This window comes from Panicum hallii, chromosome 1 (genome assembly GCF_002211085.1).
Source record: "Panicum hallii strain FIL2 chromosome 1, PHallii_v3.1, whole genome shotgun sequence".
In the NCBI taxonomy this organism is placed as follows: domain Eukaryota; kingdom Viridiplantae; phylum Streptophyta; class Magnoliopsida; order Poales; family Poaceae; genus Panicum; species Panicum hallii.
In genome coordinates this window covers 56961719-56978269 of record NC_038042.1, presented here as the reverse complement: position 1 = coordinate 56978269, position 16551 = coordinate 56961719, and the positions used below count along the sequence as shown (strand labels likewise).

At 47.8% G+C, this 16551-nt stretch overlaps 1 protein-coding gene and 1 non-coding gene across 2 annotated transcripts; both read left to right on the top strand.

Moving 5' to 3' along the window:
* The first annotated feature begins 1145 nt into the window (after positions 1–1145).
* On the top strand, positions 1146–2547 carry LOC112879827 (zinc finger protein 8-like). Its single transcript, XM_025944591.1, has one exon. The coding sequence runs from the start codon at positions 1601–1603 to the stop codon at positions 2408–2410; it is 810 nt and encodes a 269-aa protein (XP_025800376.1). The 5' UTR covers positions 1146–1600; the 3' UTR covers positions 2411–2547.
* Positions 2548–7083: 4536 nt separating this feature from the next.
* On the top strand, positions 7084–7222 carry LOC112879134. Its single transcript, XR_003225959.1, has one exon. It is a non-coding gene; the product is annotated as a small nucleolar RNA Z247 (small nucleolar RNA).
* Positions 7223–16551: the final 9329 nt, after the last annotated feature.

Here is a 16551-nt window from a genome sequence, read left to right as displayed (position 1 = left end):
CAGGTACCAAGGGATGCGTTTTTCTCCGACAGGAGCTAGGAATACGTGATAATTACAGCTTTTTTTCACATGCTCCGATAGTAATGGTATGGTAGTGTCCAGCGATCCAGTGAAGAACGCCCTTTAACAGCTAGCTCATTATCGGACGAAAAATCACATGCAGCGTGCATGAAATTCGGTAAAATAAAGAGCTAGACAGTTGAAAAACGACTGCGCAAAGGAGGAGAGGAAAAGGAGCAAGCTAAGTCATGATCCCGCCGAGTATGCGTACGTACTAGCTAGCTTTTGATCAAGCAATCAAACATGTGGATCCCAGTCCAAAGCGCCATTGATCGAGCACGTACGTACTCACTGCAGCTCGTACTACTAAGCAACAAAAATTGTGATAGTCTGCTCTCTGTCAAAAAGATGAGAAAAATCGAAGGAGGTTGAAACGGACTACTGGAACTGAAATCTCACCCTGAAGAAAGTCTGAATTCTGAATTTCTGAGCGATGATACATAGCACTCCCTCCGTTTTTTTTTCTGAAATTAAGTGACACATCGTCTCCCTCGTAGAAGAAAAATGGCATATCGTCTCGTTAGGATACAAAAGCTTTCAACAAGTACTCAGTTAATTATAAAAAATAATTACTCAGTTAAACATGTCATTTATATTATAAATTTTGGTAAGATTATCACAAAAATTATATATTGACAAGCAAAATGATTTTAAACGGGGTTATCAGCATATACCATGGATATGTTTAGGACAAACTGATTAGTGTAATTTTTAAACCAATCTACCATGTTTATGCACCATCACCGCAAAGGTATAAATAAAGAGATAAAAACTCGCATGCACCGTCGGCCCATCCATGGATCCCTTGCACTGGCACGCAGTAATCATGCAGCATGAGCAGCGGGCAGTACGCAACAACACAAGGGGCAAGCACGTCGCCGTCCCCAGGAGGACCACCGTACCTGTGGTCTCCGCCTCCGCGTCTCTCATGTTCTAAAGAAGCCAACCTCCCATAAAGAAGCCCTCGAGCCAATCCAGAGGTCGCAGAGGAGAGCGCGGGCGGAGAGCGATGGATAGATGGAGTCGCCCAACACCCATCTCCCCACTTGGTGTCCACTGATGGCTACAGATGCACGAGACCGAGAGAAGATGAGCAATTTCTTTTAACAAATTTATATTCTCTCTGCGTGTACAAATTTGTACTAGTGCCAAATTTGCCAAGAAATACTCCCTTATGCATATGCTAGCTACCACACTAGCTATAGATAGCTAGCTAGCACCAGAGCAGGCCAGCCAGGGCACAACCAGCAACTGCAACTGCAGCTGCATGCATCTGTACTTGGTGGTGAGAGGGAGGGAACTTTAAGCCTTGTCGTCCCCTCGGCAGGGCAGGCTCTTACTTGCATGGTCCCCCTTCTCTCCTCTCCGACCTCACGGCGCCCATCCCCTTAAAACTGCACCAACTCGTAGCCAAATTCTTGAGCGAGCTCACAGGCATACACCAACATACCAGAGCTGCTTGTCGCCTCACAACCTGGGACGGAACCAGCAGCTCGCTAGATAGCTGGAATTCTTGGGGGCAACTAGCCCGCAGCCGGCCATGGCGAAGTCGCAGGAGGTGCGCAGCGTCGACTCGTTCTCGCAGCTGCCGTTCATCCGACCGGCCCCCTCCCCGGCCCCGGCGCCAGCGCCGCGGGACACCATCCGGCTGTTCGGCTGCGAGTTCTCCAACGACCAGAAGGTGCAGGCCAAGCAGGAGGCCATGGCCGACTCCCCGGACGCGGCCAACGGCAGCACGGTCACGTCCGAGAGCAACGCCAAGCAGAGCGGCGCCGCGGCGGCGGCCGAGAGGAAGTTCGAGTGCCACTACTGCTGCCGCAACTTCCCGACGTCGCAGGCGCTGGGCGGGCACCAGAACGCGCACAAGCGCGAGCGGCAGCACGCCAAGCGGGCCCACCTCCAGGCCTCCCTCGCCATGCACCGCTACGTCCCCGGCCACATGTACGGCCTCTTCAACTACCACCACCACCTCGGCCGCTTCGACCAGCCGGCGCCGCTGCCGCCCCCGCCGCCGGCGCACTACCCGATGTGGACGAGCGCCAGCCCGCCGGGGCCGTACGGCGGAGGGCCAGGCTCCGTGTCGCAGCCAATTAACGGCAGCCCGGTGCCGGGGATATGGAGGGTGCCGCCGCCCATGGAGAATTTCGGTATGGCCGGCCGGCACGGCGCTGACACGGCCATCCTGGTCGGGCCGGCAGGGGAGGAGGCAGCGTGCAAGGACGAGAAGGCGGTGGTGAGCTTGTTGTCCTCGTCGCCCTCGCTGTCGTCGTGCTCGTCCACGTCGCCGGAGAAGCTAGGTAGGTACGAATTGGGCCAGAAGGAGAGTGTTAGCTTGGACCTCCATTTGTAATTCTTGTGTTTAGGTTTGTTCTTGTTGGTTAGCAGTTGCAAGTCCATGTTAATTCTCATAGTTTTAAAATAATCTTTACGTACCCTTTTTGCCGTACGTTTGTGAAATTCAAGTTTAGCTAGAGCTAGCTTACTTAAGATCTTATTATCAGAACTGTCTGGATCGAGCCCGGGTGCACAAACTAGGACAAATTCTTGAAAATCTCGAAGAAATTCTTGTAAAGTTTCAAAGAAATTCAAGAGTTCCAAACAAGCTAAGCCCTTAATTAATTTAGTGACATGACGCCACAGAAAACTTCTAGTGGGTTCTTTTTACACGGAGAGAAGAGGAAAAAATAAGGCCTAGAAAATGTAGAAGAAACGGCATCCACGGTAGATTGGAAATGTGTGGATCTGATGGCCTAAAAAAGTATGGATCCAACACTGCCGTACATGGTCCCGTAGGTAGACACATAATGTACATGACCTTTCTTTTTCGCACCCTGGCCCAACTATACGTCCGTCTGAATTGCTTTGTACAGAGATGGCTCTTTTTAGCATGTGCCCTGCCACGAGCCAGGTGTTTCGTGTACTTTCGGCTTCCTCATATAGATGTGTAATATAATTTACTAACGAGTTTGGCACGTGAAGGAAAAGGGCCGTCGATACTAACAGCTATCAGGGAATTTTTAAATTGGGGAAGGGGCATCTTCTTTCTGCAACAATGTACGGACAGAAAGATTCAATAAAAACATGGGAAATATTATTATTTGGTCCACTACTGCTCCGAACCAGCATAAAGAAATGACCAGTGCAAGATGTTGTTTGATTTAGTCCCTGCTGCAGTTCTGCTTTACTCGAGTCACGTGACATCATCGATCAGGGGTTAAAGAGAGTGTCATCTCCCTAGACGAGCTAGCCATCAGTAGGGTTAGCACAGATATATACAGGCAAGTACTCAGTACATGTAGGCAAGATCCCGTAGCAAAATCATGGATTTCATCATAACAGTTGCACAGGCATCATGAGTTAAGCACTCAAAGGCATGGCCTGCTTGCCTGTCCTGCACAGCTTTAGATTGTACGAGCACAGTACTTTCCCGGAATTCAATCTAGCTAGTTCTTTTGTACGACTCACTTGGTGCCCTAAATGTCTCATGCATGCATCGCCCCCAACAAATTGCGCAGGTTCCTGACATATTCTCTGCGGCGCCTCGTCATTTTTTCTTACTATCTACTGTGCGACTATGTCTAATGTCTGCACCACCACCGGAGTTAAACATCCTGAAACTGAAGCACGTTACTGCTAATGCATCACTAGATCAAGGTAGCTTTGCCAGCTTCTCTTCGACGAGGATATCCGCGCGACGACATGGCAATTACGAACGCAAATTAACACACCCAGTTCCAATTGATCGATTCACCCAGCAGCAAAGAAAAAGTAAATTACCGCAGCTCATTCACGTGTTGCGCAATTGCAACAAAGTGGTGGCGGTGGCGGCATGCACTGTGCTTCTGTGTCTGTAGCATTGTGTGCAGTGGTCATCATCGTGCGTGCATACCAAGATCGCTCTCTGAATTTTGAGCGGCCCGAAACACTTGAGAGGCGATCGGGGTAGTTCCAGGGGACAACCGGACAAACAAACCTCAAGCAACCAACGGACAAACCAAACGATGAGGCCGCAGCCTCCTCCTGCTGCTGCTGCTGCTGCATAGCTACCTATCGAACGAACTGGCGCGCATGCACGCACAGCACGGCCAGCAGATGCTGCTGGTGGCTAGCTTCCTGTGCCATCATGGTGCTATACTATGCATACACCAAGAAAGCTACAGGTCACTGAGAAGCCGTGGACGCACGCACCAGGACGCAGCGCGTGCCGTGTAGTACAGTAGTAGTGTCCTCCACAAGTCCACAGATCTAAAAGAGGGGGGCACTGCGCTGCACGCGCCCGCCCAGCTCCAGCAGTAGGCAGGCAGGCAGGCAGCAGTACCACCACCACCGCTGCATCCAGTGGTGGTTGCCGGCCGGGCGGCCAGGGCCAGGGCCTGGACCAGCGCGCGCTGTACTTGGGCAGCGCAAAGCCATACGCGCGCAGAGATCAGATCGGCCAGATCAGTAGTTAAGCTTGCACCCACCGCGCCCATGCGTCGTCATCTCGGCTGCTGGATGCGGCAGCATGTGCGGTTTCAGTGAGATGATGATGCTTGCTGCAGTCTCGTCTCACCGTCGGGGGCGACGCCCAGATCTTTCTTTCTTCGTTCCGCTGTTGTTATGCGTTGTCGACGACCCATGGGTGATACGATGGATCCGTGCATGTGCCCCGGCGGCGAGCCGTGACCGCGCCTCGGAATGCGCGTGGGCGCGGCTAGCTCCATCGGCCGGGTCGGAGAAGGCGGATTGATCGGTCGGCGCGGCGTGCAGTGCTCGCCGCTAGCGCCACCGCGTTCGCTCAGCTCCCTACAGACTAGAGCTTCCTGGATGACATGGACCGGCCGGCTGCGTCGCCAGCGCGCGCTCTGGGGCCGATCGGGCGGGCTAGCAAGTACAGCTGTAGCCTACACACGGTTACAGGGATTTGATAATGCGACGCATGCAACGGCTGGACAGAGTTAGCGAGTAACAGAGGTGCAGGGCCATGCATCTGAGTCTGACGACAGGCAAGATGTATAAAGCCGGCCTGCTTAACCTTAAATGTACGGTCTCTGATCCCTCTCTCTCTCTCTTCTCTCTCTTTTGATAAGTGTCTGATCTCTTTTTCCATGCATGCTGTGCATGGCACGGTCTTTGAAGGACGTGATAATGGGAGCCTGCAGCAGAGTCAGATGATGATCAGTTGTAAAGGTAGAGCGTACCCCCGCAGAATGCACGCATGTTTTCTGAATTCTGAGATGCCGTGCTGCAGCACAGTATGGTGACTGAAACTGAAAGGTTGTGTGCGGCCCCTTGACGTCAACCCAACCCACCCAAAACTTTCAGTAGCGAGCACAGCATTTTCAGTGCAATCTTGCAAACTGTTTGCAGAGACCACGATGCGGGAACTGTTTGCAAAACTGATGGCATCTATCATCATTATTGCAGTTCAGTTCATGAACGCCTATATGTTGTCGATCGGATCCATATCTCAGAGTTTGAGGGCATGCAGGTCGTAGCTAGGTGCCCGGCTAGTCTAGTTCGAAGGGTTCCGTTGTTTGTGAGTCAAGGACTTGATTGACGTGTGACAAGAAGCGAATCTAGTAACCAGCAGTCTTGGCCGCACTTGATGTCGCCAAGAAACGCCGAGCTTGTATAACTGTATCGGCACGACCATTTCTGGCATGGGAAGCAACCCTGCACAAGTCAGAGTGACGCTTTAGTGTTGCACGGCACAGGGCCGAGCAGTGCACTACCGATGCCTAGCTAGCATCTCAACATTTTTCTTGTGGCTCGGCTCCAATCGTTTGGACAGGGACCACGATGGCATCTTCCGCGGAGTAACTGAATTCCTTCCATTTGCCCAAACTAAAAGTCAAACCCGCGCAAATTTCTTCCATGTCCTTTTGCAAATCATCTTCCAGGCCCAAAATGCTTGCCTTGGCCGAGTCGTCATTGCTCAAGTGACCACCCCACCGCACACAGTACACGAATGGGCCAGTTCCAGCCCACACTATGGGATCCATTCCAGTTTCGGCTCCAGCTGCCGAGGTCGTGAGACCGAGCTCAAACAACAACGAGAGCTCAAGCCGACGACGAATTGCTGAAGCGCTTAGACGGCACGCGACGAAAAGCTGGTGCGGTTGACATGGAATTGGAAGGCACGCACGGCGAGTAGGTCACGGCAGCACGCTACGTTTTTTCTTGGTGCCCGCGTGCACCTCACCTCACTCCCATACCGTACTTCCTACCGTGCCGCGACTCGCGTGCGCGCGCGCACGAAGTGTTAGAAGATAAGATTAGATTTCCTACGTGTTGGTTATTGTAAATAAATATCTGTAACAAATAAGAGTAAGCATCGACTGGGAGTTCTAGAATTTTGTTGTACAAGTTAGATAGATAGAGATAGAGATATTCTGTTGTAACTAGAACTCCTGGCCGACTCCTCTAGTTTGTTACGATCCTGTAAATTCTGCGCCTGTTGTTTGCGCCTATATAAACACGTAGGGCGGCCCTCCAACGAGGCAGCACGCTTTAACCTATTGCCCTCTGATTTTCACATGGTAATCAGAGCCTAAACCATCCACCAAAACCTTCATCATGTCGACCTGTGCTTCCTCCGCCGCACTTGTTGCACATTCCGTCTCTGAGAAGCTTACCAGGGCGAACCATGTCTTGTGGAAGGCCCAGGTATGCGCTGCCATGCGTGGCGCACGTCTGGAGGGGCACCTCATCGGCGCAACCAAGATGCCTGACGAGAAGATCGTCGACAACGCGGGCAAGAAGAGCCCCAATCCTGCTTTTGAAGAGTGGGAGGCGAAGGACCAACAGATCCTCAGCTATCTCCTCTCATCCATTAGCAGAGAGGTGCAGATTCAAGTCACCTCAGCCAAGACTGCGGCGGAGGCATGGCGCTCCATCGAGGCCATGTTCGCATCACAGACCCGAGCCCGGGCTGTGAATCTTCGCCTTGCTCTGTCAACTACCAAAAAAGGTAGTATGACCGTCGCCGAGTACTACACCAAGATGAAGGGCTACGGCGATGAGATGGCTGCAGCAGGAAGACCGCTCCAAGATGACGAGATGGTCGAGTACATCCTCACCGGCCTGGAGGAAGAGTTCCTGCCGCTGGTGTCTGCCCTTGTCACGAGGGTAGATCCAATCTCGCTTGAAGACCTCTACTCTCAGTTGCTGAACTTTGAGACCAAGTTGGATCTCATGAGAGGTGGAGGCGAGCAGCATCAAGGATCAGCAAATATGGCTGGTCGCGGTGGTCGTAGAAATCAACGTGGAGGCAGCGGTGGCCGTGGCCAGCGTGGAGGCCGCGGGTCATCTCGTGGTGGCCGGGCTAGTGAGTCCGGCGGGCGCCAGAGCAACCAGGGAGGCTACATCAGGCGTTCCACCAACTCCAGCGACGAGAGGCCGGTCTGCCAGGTCTGCTTCAAGAAGGGCCACACCGCAGCCAAGTATTGGCACAGGTTTGAAGAAGACTTCATCCCAGATGAGAAGCTTGCTGGAGCCGCCACCAATCCTACCACGTCGACACCAATTGGTACACGGACACCGGCGCCACCGACCACATAACAGGAGAGCTTGAGAAGCTCTCAATTAGGGAGAAGTACGCTGGTGGTGATCAAATTCACACTGCCAGCGGCTCAGGTATGACAATCAGTCACATTGGTCAATCTACTGTTAATACCCCTAATAGAGATCTACATGTAAATGATGTTCTTTATGTTCCACAAGCTAAAAAAAACCTTGTCTCAGTTCATAAATTAACTTCTGATAACTCTGCCTTCATAGAATTTCATCTAAATTTTTTTGTTATCAAGGACAAGGACACCAGGAACATTCTGCTTAAGGGGAGATGTCACAAAGGACTGTATTCCATGCCCACCACATCCACAATAAAGACGGCTCTTGGTGCCGTCAAGCCCTCCATGTCCCGATGGCACAATCGTTTAGGTCATCCATCTTCTTTTATTGTTCGTCAGGTTGTTAGCAAGAATAAACTTCCTTGTTTAGGTCCTTCAACAGATGAATCCGTGTGTGATGCCTGTCAGAAAGCCAAAGCTCATAAACTCCCATATCCTAGATCCACTAGAATATCTAGCTCCCCTCTTGAGCTTGTTTTTTCTGATGTATGGGGTCCTGCACCCGAATCTGTTGGCAGAAAAAAATATTATGTGAGCTTTATTGATGATTATAGTAAATTTACCTGGGTTTATCTTATTAAGTATAAGTCTGAAGTTTTTCAGAAGTTTCATGAATTTCAAAGCCTTGTTGAATGACTTTTTGACAGGAAGATTCTTGCTGTCCAAACTGATTGGGGAGGGGAATATCAGCGCTTGAATACTTTTTTTAATAAGATCGGCATTTCTCATCTGGTTTCTTGTCCTCACGCTCACCAACAAAATGGGTCGGCTGAGCGAAAACATCAACACATCGTAGAAGTTGGGCTTTCTTTGCTTGCATATGCGTCTATGCCTCTTAAATTTTGGGATGAGGCGTTTCTAGCTGCCGCATATCTGATCAAACGCACTCCCACAAAAATTCTTAATCTAGACACACCCTTTGAGCGCTTGTTTCATCAACAACCTGATTATTCAGTTCTCCGCATTTTTGGATGCGCATGTTGGCCTAATCTTCGCCCATATAACTCTCACAAACTACAGTTTCGTTCCGAGCAATGTGTTTTTCTTGGGTATAGTAGCTTACACAAAGGGTTTAAGTGTTTAGATGTCTCTACTGGCGGGGTATATGTTTCTCGGGATGTTACATTTGATGAAAATGTTTTTCGCTTTGCTTCCTTGCACAGCAATGCGGGTGCACGTTTGAGATCTGAAATCCAGCTTCTTTCACCTAATCTTTTAAATCCTGCCACATTTAATTCTGGGGTAGACAGTTTGATTGATCATGCGGCTGATATGTCTACTGACCCTAACCAAATTTCTGGAGACAATTCTGTTCAAAATCAGGCAGAACACACATCAAATATGGATGTCTTGGCGCCTCCAGTACCAGACGCTGCTCCTGAAGCTGATGCGGTGCAGATTCCTGGGAGTGCTTCGCACTCGGGATCTGCTCCTGCAGCGCCATCGACAGCTGCGCCGTCTCCAACCTGCCGTGGCGACTCGCGCGCTACCACGCATCCTTCAGCTGGCCACGATTCTGTGGCTTCCGTCGCCTTGCCCCGCGGCATTGCGGGACGGGAAGAGAGCTCCTTGACGGCTCCCACTGCCGCGACATCACCGGCAGGTTCTGAACTGCATGGTTCTCTGCCTGTGACCGCTGCTGATGCACAAGTCCTGGAGCCGATTCTGGGAGGTGTATCTTCTACGGACCCTGCATCAACTCGCACAAGGACAAGACTTCAATAAGGGATCAGGAAACCAAAGGTATATACAGATGGCACTATTCGATATGGCTGTTTTACTTCTTCTAGTGAACCTTATGATCTAAATGAAGCTTTAGGAGATGTTAATTGGAAAGATGCTATGGATACAGAATACTCAGCTCTTATGAAATATAAAACTTGGCACCTTGTTCCTCCACAAAAAGGTAGGAACGTTATAGGATGCAAATGGCTGTATAAAATTAAAAGAAAAGCCAATGGAAGCTTGGATAGGTACAAGGCACGGCTAGTAGCTAAAGGGTATAAACAACAATATGGGATAGATTATGATGATACTTTCAGTCCTGTTGTTAAACATGCTATTAAACATGCTACCATTCGTATAATTCTTTCTATTGCTGTGCCACGAGGGTGGAGCCTACGTCAGCTTGATGTTCAGAATGCATTCCTTCATGGAGTGTTGGAGGAGGAAGTCTACACGCAGCAACCTCTAGGATATGAGGATTCCACAAACCCAACTATGTGTGCAAACTTGATAAGGCACTCTATGGGTTGAAACAAGCTCCACGTGTATGGTATTCACGATTGAGCAATAAGCTTCTTTCTCTTGGGTTTCAAGCATCTAAGACTGACACATCATTATTCTTCTACAATAAGGGAAGTGTTACTGTTTTGTGCTTGTGTATGTTGATGATATAATTGTTGCAAGCTCCACTCACAAAGCAATAGAAGCGTTACTAAGTGATCTCAACAAAGAATTTGCGCTCAAGGACTTGGGTGACCTCAACTACTTCCTAGGAATAGAGGTGAACAAGGTACGAGATGGTATTATCCTGACTCAAGATAAGTATGCTTCAGATTTACTTAAAAAGGTTGGTATGTCTGACTGCAAACCGATCGGTACACCTCTTTCCACTAATGAGAAGTTATCTATACATGAAGGGTCACCTTTAGGAGAAAAAGATATAACCCAGTACAGGAGCGTAGTGGGGGCTTTACAATATCTTACTTTAACTAGATCTGATATTGCATTATTAGTTAATAAAGTTTGTCAATTTCTTCATGCTCCTACTACGTTGCATTGGGCAGCAGTCAAAAGGATACTTAGATACATCAAGCAATGTACAAACTTGGGGCTGCATATCCATAGATCAGATTCTACTCTTGTTAGTGCCTTTTCTGATGCAGATTGGGCTGGCAGTGTAGATGATAGAAAATCTACAGGTAGGTTTGCTGTTTTCTTAGGATCAAATCTTGTCTCATGGAGTGCAAGAAAGCAACCTACGGTGTCAAGGTCTAGCACTGAATCTGAGTATAAAGCTTTAGCCAATGCTACTGCAGAGTTGATATGGGTACAGATTTTACTCACTGAAATTGGTATTAAAAGTCCTAGAGCAGCTAAGTTGTGGTGTGACAATTTGGGAGCTAAATATTTGTCAGCCAATCCTATCTTTCATGCAAGAATAAAATATATTGAAGTGGATTATCATTTTGTGAGAGATCGGGTCTCAAAGAAACTACTTGATATAGAATATGTGCCTACTGGAGATCAAGTTGCAGATGGGTTTACTAAACCTCTTTCAGTTCGGCTTCTGGAGAATTTCAAAGTCAATCTCAACCTCACACGGTTATGATTGAGGGAGGGTGTTAGAAGATAAGATTAGATTTTCTACGTGTTGGTTATTGTAAACAAATATCGTTAACAAACAAGAGTAAGCATCGGCTGGGAGTTCTAGAATCTTGTTGTAAAATTTAGATAAACAGAGATAGAGATATTCTATTGTAACTAGAACTCCTGGCCGACTCCTCTACTTTGTTACCATCCTATAAATCCTGCGCTTATATAAACACGTAGGGCGGCCCTCCAACGAGGCACACGCTTTAACCTATTGCCCTCTGATTTTCACACGGAGAACCTGCTGCATGGTCCAGCGTACCTTTCGCCGCGTCGCGGTCGCTCGCGAACGACCAGGCTTAATTTAGTTAACTCGTACCTACACCGGTTAGGGTCGACTTTTGGTGGGAACACGCTCTTCCGACGGGTCTGGCGTGCACATCAGCTTACGAGATCGTGACAGGACACAGGATCGGAGCTAGTAACCAGATCGCTCGATCGGGCCTTGGCGGCGGCACGTACAAGTACAAGCGTTCGTGTTTCGCATGAGTCCAAGAACAATGCGACCTTGCATCGATCCAGACCGTCCTGGCGTTCGATCGGCAGCTTGGCTCAGAGATTTGCTCAAACTACAGCTCCAGCAGAGCATATAAGGTACTCAAACGGCATATTGACGTTCATCCTGCATACAGTTGGTTATGGAAAAGTTGTTGTCAATTAAAACATAAGATCTTCTTTTGGCTTATGCTCAAGGACAGACTGAACACAAGAGAACTCCTGAAACGAAAGACAATGGTCCTACCCAATTATAATTGTGTTCTTTGTACACAGAATGTGGAAGAGACAGTCTTACATCTCTTCCTGGACTGTCCCTTCTCTAAGCAATGTTGGAGTATGTTTAATCTGCGTGTAATCAGCCGATCTTCAGGTTTTCAGGTCATGGAATCCTTCATAGGCCAATTAGCAAAGCCCCTTTTCATGGAGATTATCATCATAATGTGTTGGAGCATCTGGTCGGTCCGAAATGCATATATCTTTGAGAATGAGGTCCCAACAGTTCAGAAATGCAAAGCGGCTTTCAAAGCGACTTTTGCCTTGCTCCTTCGTAGGGCTAAGCTAAAATTTTCCCCTGAGACAAAGATATGGCTAGAATCTCTTGTGTAATTTTCTTTTTGTAGTTGTTTCCTATTAAACTTTTTCTACCCTTTAATATATAACCAGTAGGGGATAATCCCCTCCTGTTTCAGTCTTTTTTTTTGTGCTCAAATCGAATGCACATTCAGTTCCCAGTTCCCACCCCCTCGGATCCGGACGGCGATGATGGACCGCTGGCAAATCTCAAGTCCCATCCGATCGTCATAAAGTGATTGGGCAGGTCACCTTGCCAATGGGACCTCAATAATGTCGGTTGAGAGATGTGTTCAGCCATCTCTGCCCTGGCTAATCGTAGCAACTATTGTTCTGAACAAGTCCTTCAATCAAGACAGCAAATGGGCAACTGATACAGCTAGCCACTTTTTTCAATCATACAAGTGAGACTGAGACAAGGATGAGTGATCGCTGCCCCACTCATTTCGCATCACCTTTTTTTTTTGGCGTCGCACGCGACGAAGTGTCCCGATCAGGTAGATTTTGTTTGGCACATTATCTTGTACAGTAATCAATCAGGTGTCTGTCTAGTTCATTACTAGATAGATATCGTTATGAAAAGAAATCGACAATCGGGGGTCTGTCCTTCTAGGCTTCTACTGAAGTTCTGAGGTCACCTTTCCTTCCAATACCTGCTCTTGCAGAGTTTCAGTACAGCCCAGAAATGAGAAAAACGCTCAACACACCAATGACCAAACCTAGTATATATATGGCTACATGCCACGATCCCGTCACCGGAATACAGAGCAGACAAACTGTCTAGTACGATGCTCACTGGCCCACCTGAAAAATCGTGGATGTTAGGAACTTTGGATCTACTAATCGTGTATTAGCCCGGTAATTAACAATACAAGTAGCATTGATTACATTCTAGGTAGAAACAGAGAGGGAGAGAGGGAAACAATGCCGTACCCCCCGTGGACGATCCGGCTTCGAGGTTGTTGGCCATGACGTCGAGGAGGAAGCCGCGGAGTCGTGGACGAGGGTGAGCGGGCGGCGGTGTAGTCGAACGGTGCCGGCGGTGATGGATGCAGAGGCCGGCGTGGGTGCAGAGGCGGCGGCGGCGATGGAGCTTCCCGTCGCTTCAGCGCCCACCCTTCGGATCGGATCAATTAGGGTTTTTAGGTGGGTTAGGCACGGCGAACTTCGTCGTCCGTGCCCCCGGCCCCCACCTTCTTTTATTGTGGCGCTGCGCGACGGGGGCCCACCCGCCATTGGGTTGGCGGTGCGCCCCCGATCGGGGCGCGTAACCAAATCCGGATCGGTCGTTGGACCGATCCGGGTTGAAATCAAACTAACATTCCCCTTTGATTTCAACTTACTTACTTACTTACTTCTTACGTTCGATTTCATTCAGATCAAATATATTGAGCATGCCTCGTCGCAACAGTTATTACTATTGGATTAACAGCCACAACATACTTTTCCGTTTGAAACAGAACCGTACTTTTGGGCCCTTACTTATCCAGGAATCATAGGCTTTCCCGTAAACCCATGCCGGCTAAGTGTTCTCTGAACACATTGGGCGGTAAGCCTTTTGTGAGCGGATCCGCTAACATTTTCTTTGTGCTCAAATACTCAAGGCTGATTATATGATCCTGGATTTGCTCTTTAACAACATAAAACTTTATGTCGATGTGTTTGGCAGCTCCACTCGACTTGTTGTTGTGAGCGTAAAATACTGCAGGCTCATTGTCGCAGTACATCTTTAGTGGTTTTTCTATGCTGTCAACCACTCTTAATCCGGGTATAAATTTCTTTAGCCATTTAACCTGCCCCGATGCCTCATAACAAGCTATAAATTCTGCATACATCGTAGATGATGCAGTTACTGTCTGTTTGGAGCTTTTCCACGATATAGCTCCACCTGCGAGAGTAAACACATAACCTGACGTGGATTTTCTATCATCCCTATCTCCCGCAAAGTCTGAATCTGAATAACCCTCTATCACTAGAGATTCAGATCTCCTGTACGTTAGCATGAGGTCTTTCGTTCCTTGCACATAACGCAAGGCTTTCTTAACCATTTTCCAGTGTTCTATCCCTGGATTGCTTTGGAATCTGCCAAGTATCCCGGTGACAAAAGCTAAGTCAGGGCGTGTACATACTTGAGCATACTGTAGGCTTCCGACAGCTGAAGCATATGGTACCGCTTTCATCTGATCAATTTCGTACTGATTTCTGGGACACTGAAAATTCCCATAACTATCGCCCTTGACTATAGGAGCAGGTGTTGGCTTACTCGCATGCATACCCTACTTCTTTAGTACCTTTTCTAGGTATGCTTTCTGCGATAATCCTAAAAACCCCTTTGTTTCTGTCTCGGTGAATCTCAATTCCTAAAACGAATGAGGCTTCACCTAAATCTTTCATATCAAACTTCGAGGACAAAAATTTCTTTGTCTCTAATAGCAGATCAATATCGCTGCTAGCAAGCAGGATATCATCCACATATAAGATAAGGAAAACAAATTTTCCATTCTTAAATTTCGCATAAATGCAGTTGTCCTCCTCATTTTCTTTGAAACCAAATTTTCTTACGGTTTCATCGAATTTTAAATACCACTGTCTGGAGGCTTGCTTTAACCCATAAATGGATTTCTTTAGACGACATCCCATCCTTTCTTTTCCTTCCACGACAAAACCTTTCGGCTGTGCCATGTAAACGTTCTCATAAAGATCCCCATTGAGGAACGCCGTCTTTACATCCATCTGATGTAATTCTAAATTATAATGTGCCACTAACGCCATTATAATTTTGAAGGAATCCTTGCATGAAACAGGAGAAAATGTTTCATTATAATCTATCCCTTCTCTTTGCGTAAAACCTTTCGCCACAAGTCGCGCTTTATATCTTTCTATATTCCCTTTGGAGTCACATTTAGTCTTGTAGACCCATTTGCAGCCCACTGTTTTGGCTCCTTTAGGAATTTCTTCTAAATCCCAAACATCGTTGGTACTCATCGATTTCATTTCGTCTTTCATGGCTTCCAACCACTCAGACGAATGAACGCTTCTCATGGCTTCTTCAAACGAAGTGGGGTCACCCTCCATCTGAATTTCCTCGCTATTATAGATTTGATAATCACTCGAAATAGCGGGCTTTCTTATTCTTTGAGATCTTCTCGGTGCCTCAGCTATCGGCACTTCTTCCACTTGGGGCTGCTGTTGCTCCCCCTGATGCGCGGCTATCGGTTCTATCGGATCCTGAAGGACAGGTTCCTCGTTCTGACTCGTCGCCGTAGCTGGAGAACTAACAGCAGGTGCTGGCTCCGTAGGTGACGCAGCAACTGGTGAAAAAACTAGCAACAGATGCTGACACCGTAGGTGAAGCAGCAACAGGCAACACGAAAAATGGATCTTGGATCATCGGAGTAGGTACGAAAACCCGCTTCTCTTCAAGATCAATCTTCCGAGCTACCGTGCTCCCCCTCATCATCTGATCCTCCAAAAAGACAGCGTGTCTCGTTTCTACGAACTTTGTATATCCGTTAGGACAGTAGAAACGATAACCCTTCGACTTTTCCGGATAGCCAATAAAATGGCAACTTACTGTCTTAGGGTCTAACTTTCCGATATTTGGATTAAATACTTTCGCCTCAGCTGGACAGCCCCACACATGTAAATAGTTTAGTGTGGGTTTTCTCCCTGTCCATAACTCGTACGGTGTTTTGGGCACCGACTTACTCGGTACGCGATTAAGAATATGAATGGCGGTTTTTAACGCCTCCATCCACAAATTAATCGGTAACGTGGAGTAGCTTAGCATACTTCTCACCATATCCATTAAGGTACGGTTACGTCTTTCAGCGACTCCATTTTGCTGAGGCTCGCCCGGTGTAGAGTACTGAGCTACTATTCCATTTTCCTGTAGAAACCTTGCAAAAGGTCCAGGAACTTGGCCATACGGGGTGTGACGACCGTAGTACTCACCTCCACGGTCAGATCTTACTATTTTTATTTTAAGATTTTGCTGATTCTCTACTTCAGCCTTAAAAATCTTAAATTTATCTAACGCTTCCGATCTTTCTTTGATTGGATAAATATATCCATAACGCGAATAGTCATCCGTAAACGTTATGAACGAATCATAACCGTCCACGGACTTTATGGGAAATGGACCACAGATATCTGTGTGCACTATCTCCAAAACCCCTGAACTGCGTTAGCTCCTTTCTTTATTTTCTTAACGTACTTTCCTTTAACGCAATCGATGCAATATTCTTCATTTGAAAAATCTAACGGATGGAGAATATTTTCTTTAATTAATCTCTCAATTCTCCCCCTCGAAATATGGCCTAAACGACAGTGCCATAATTTCGCTGAATTTTCGTTGTCGCATCGTTTGCGCTTATGACTTGCGTCGTTAGACGTGCGTTCAATACTTGTGGTATTGCTTACAGAATTTACAGTC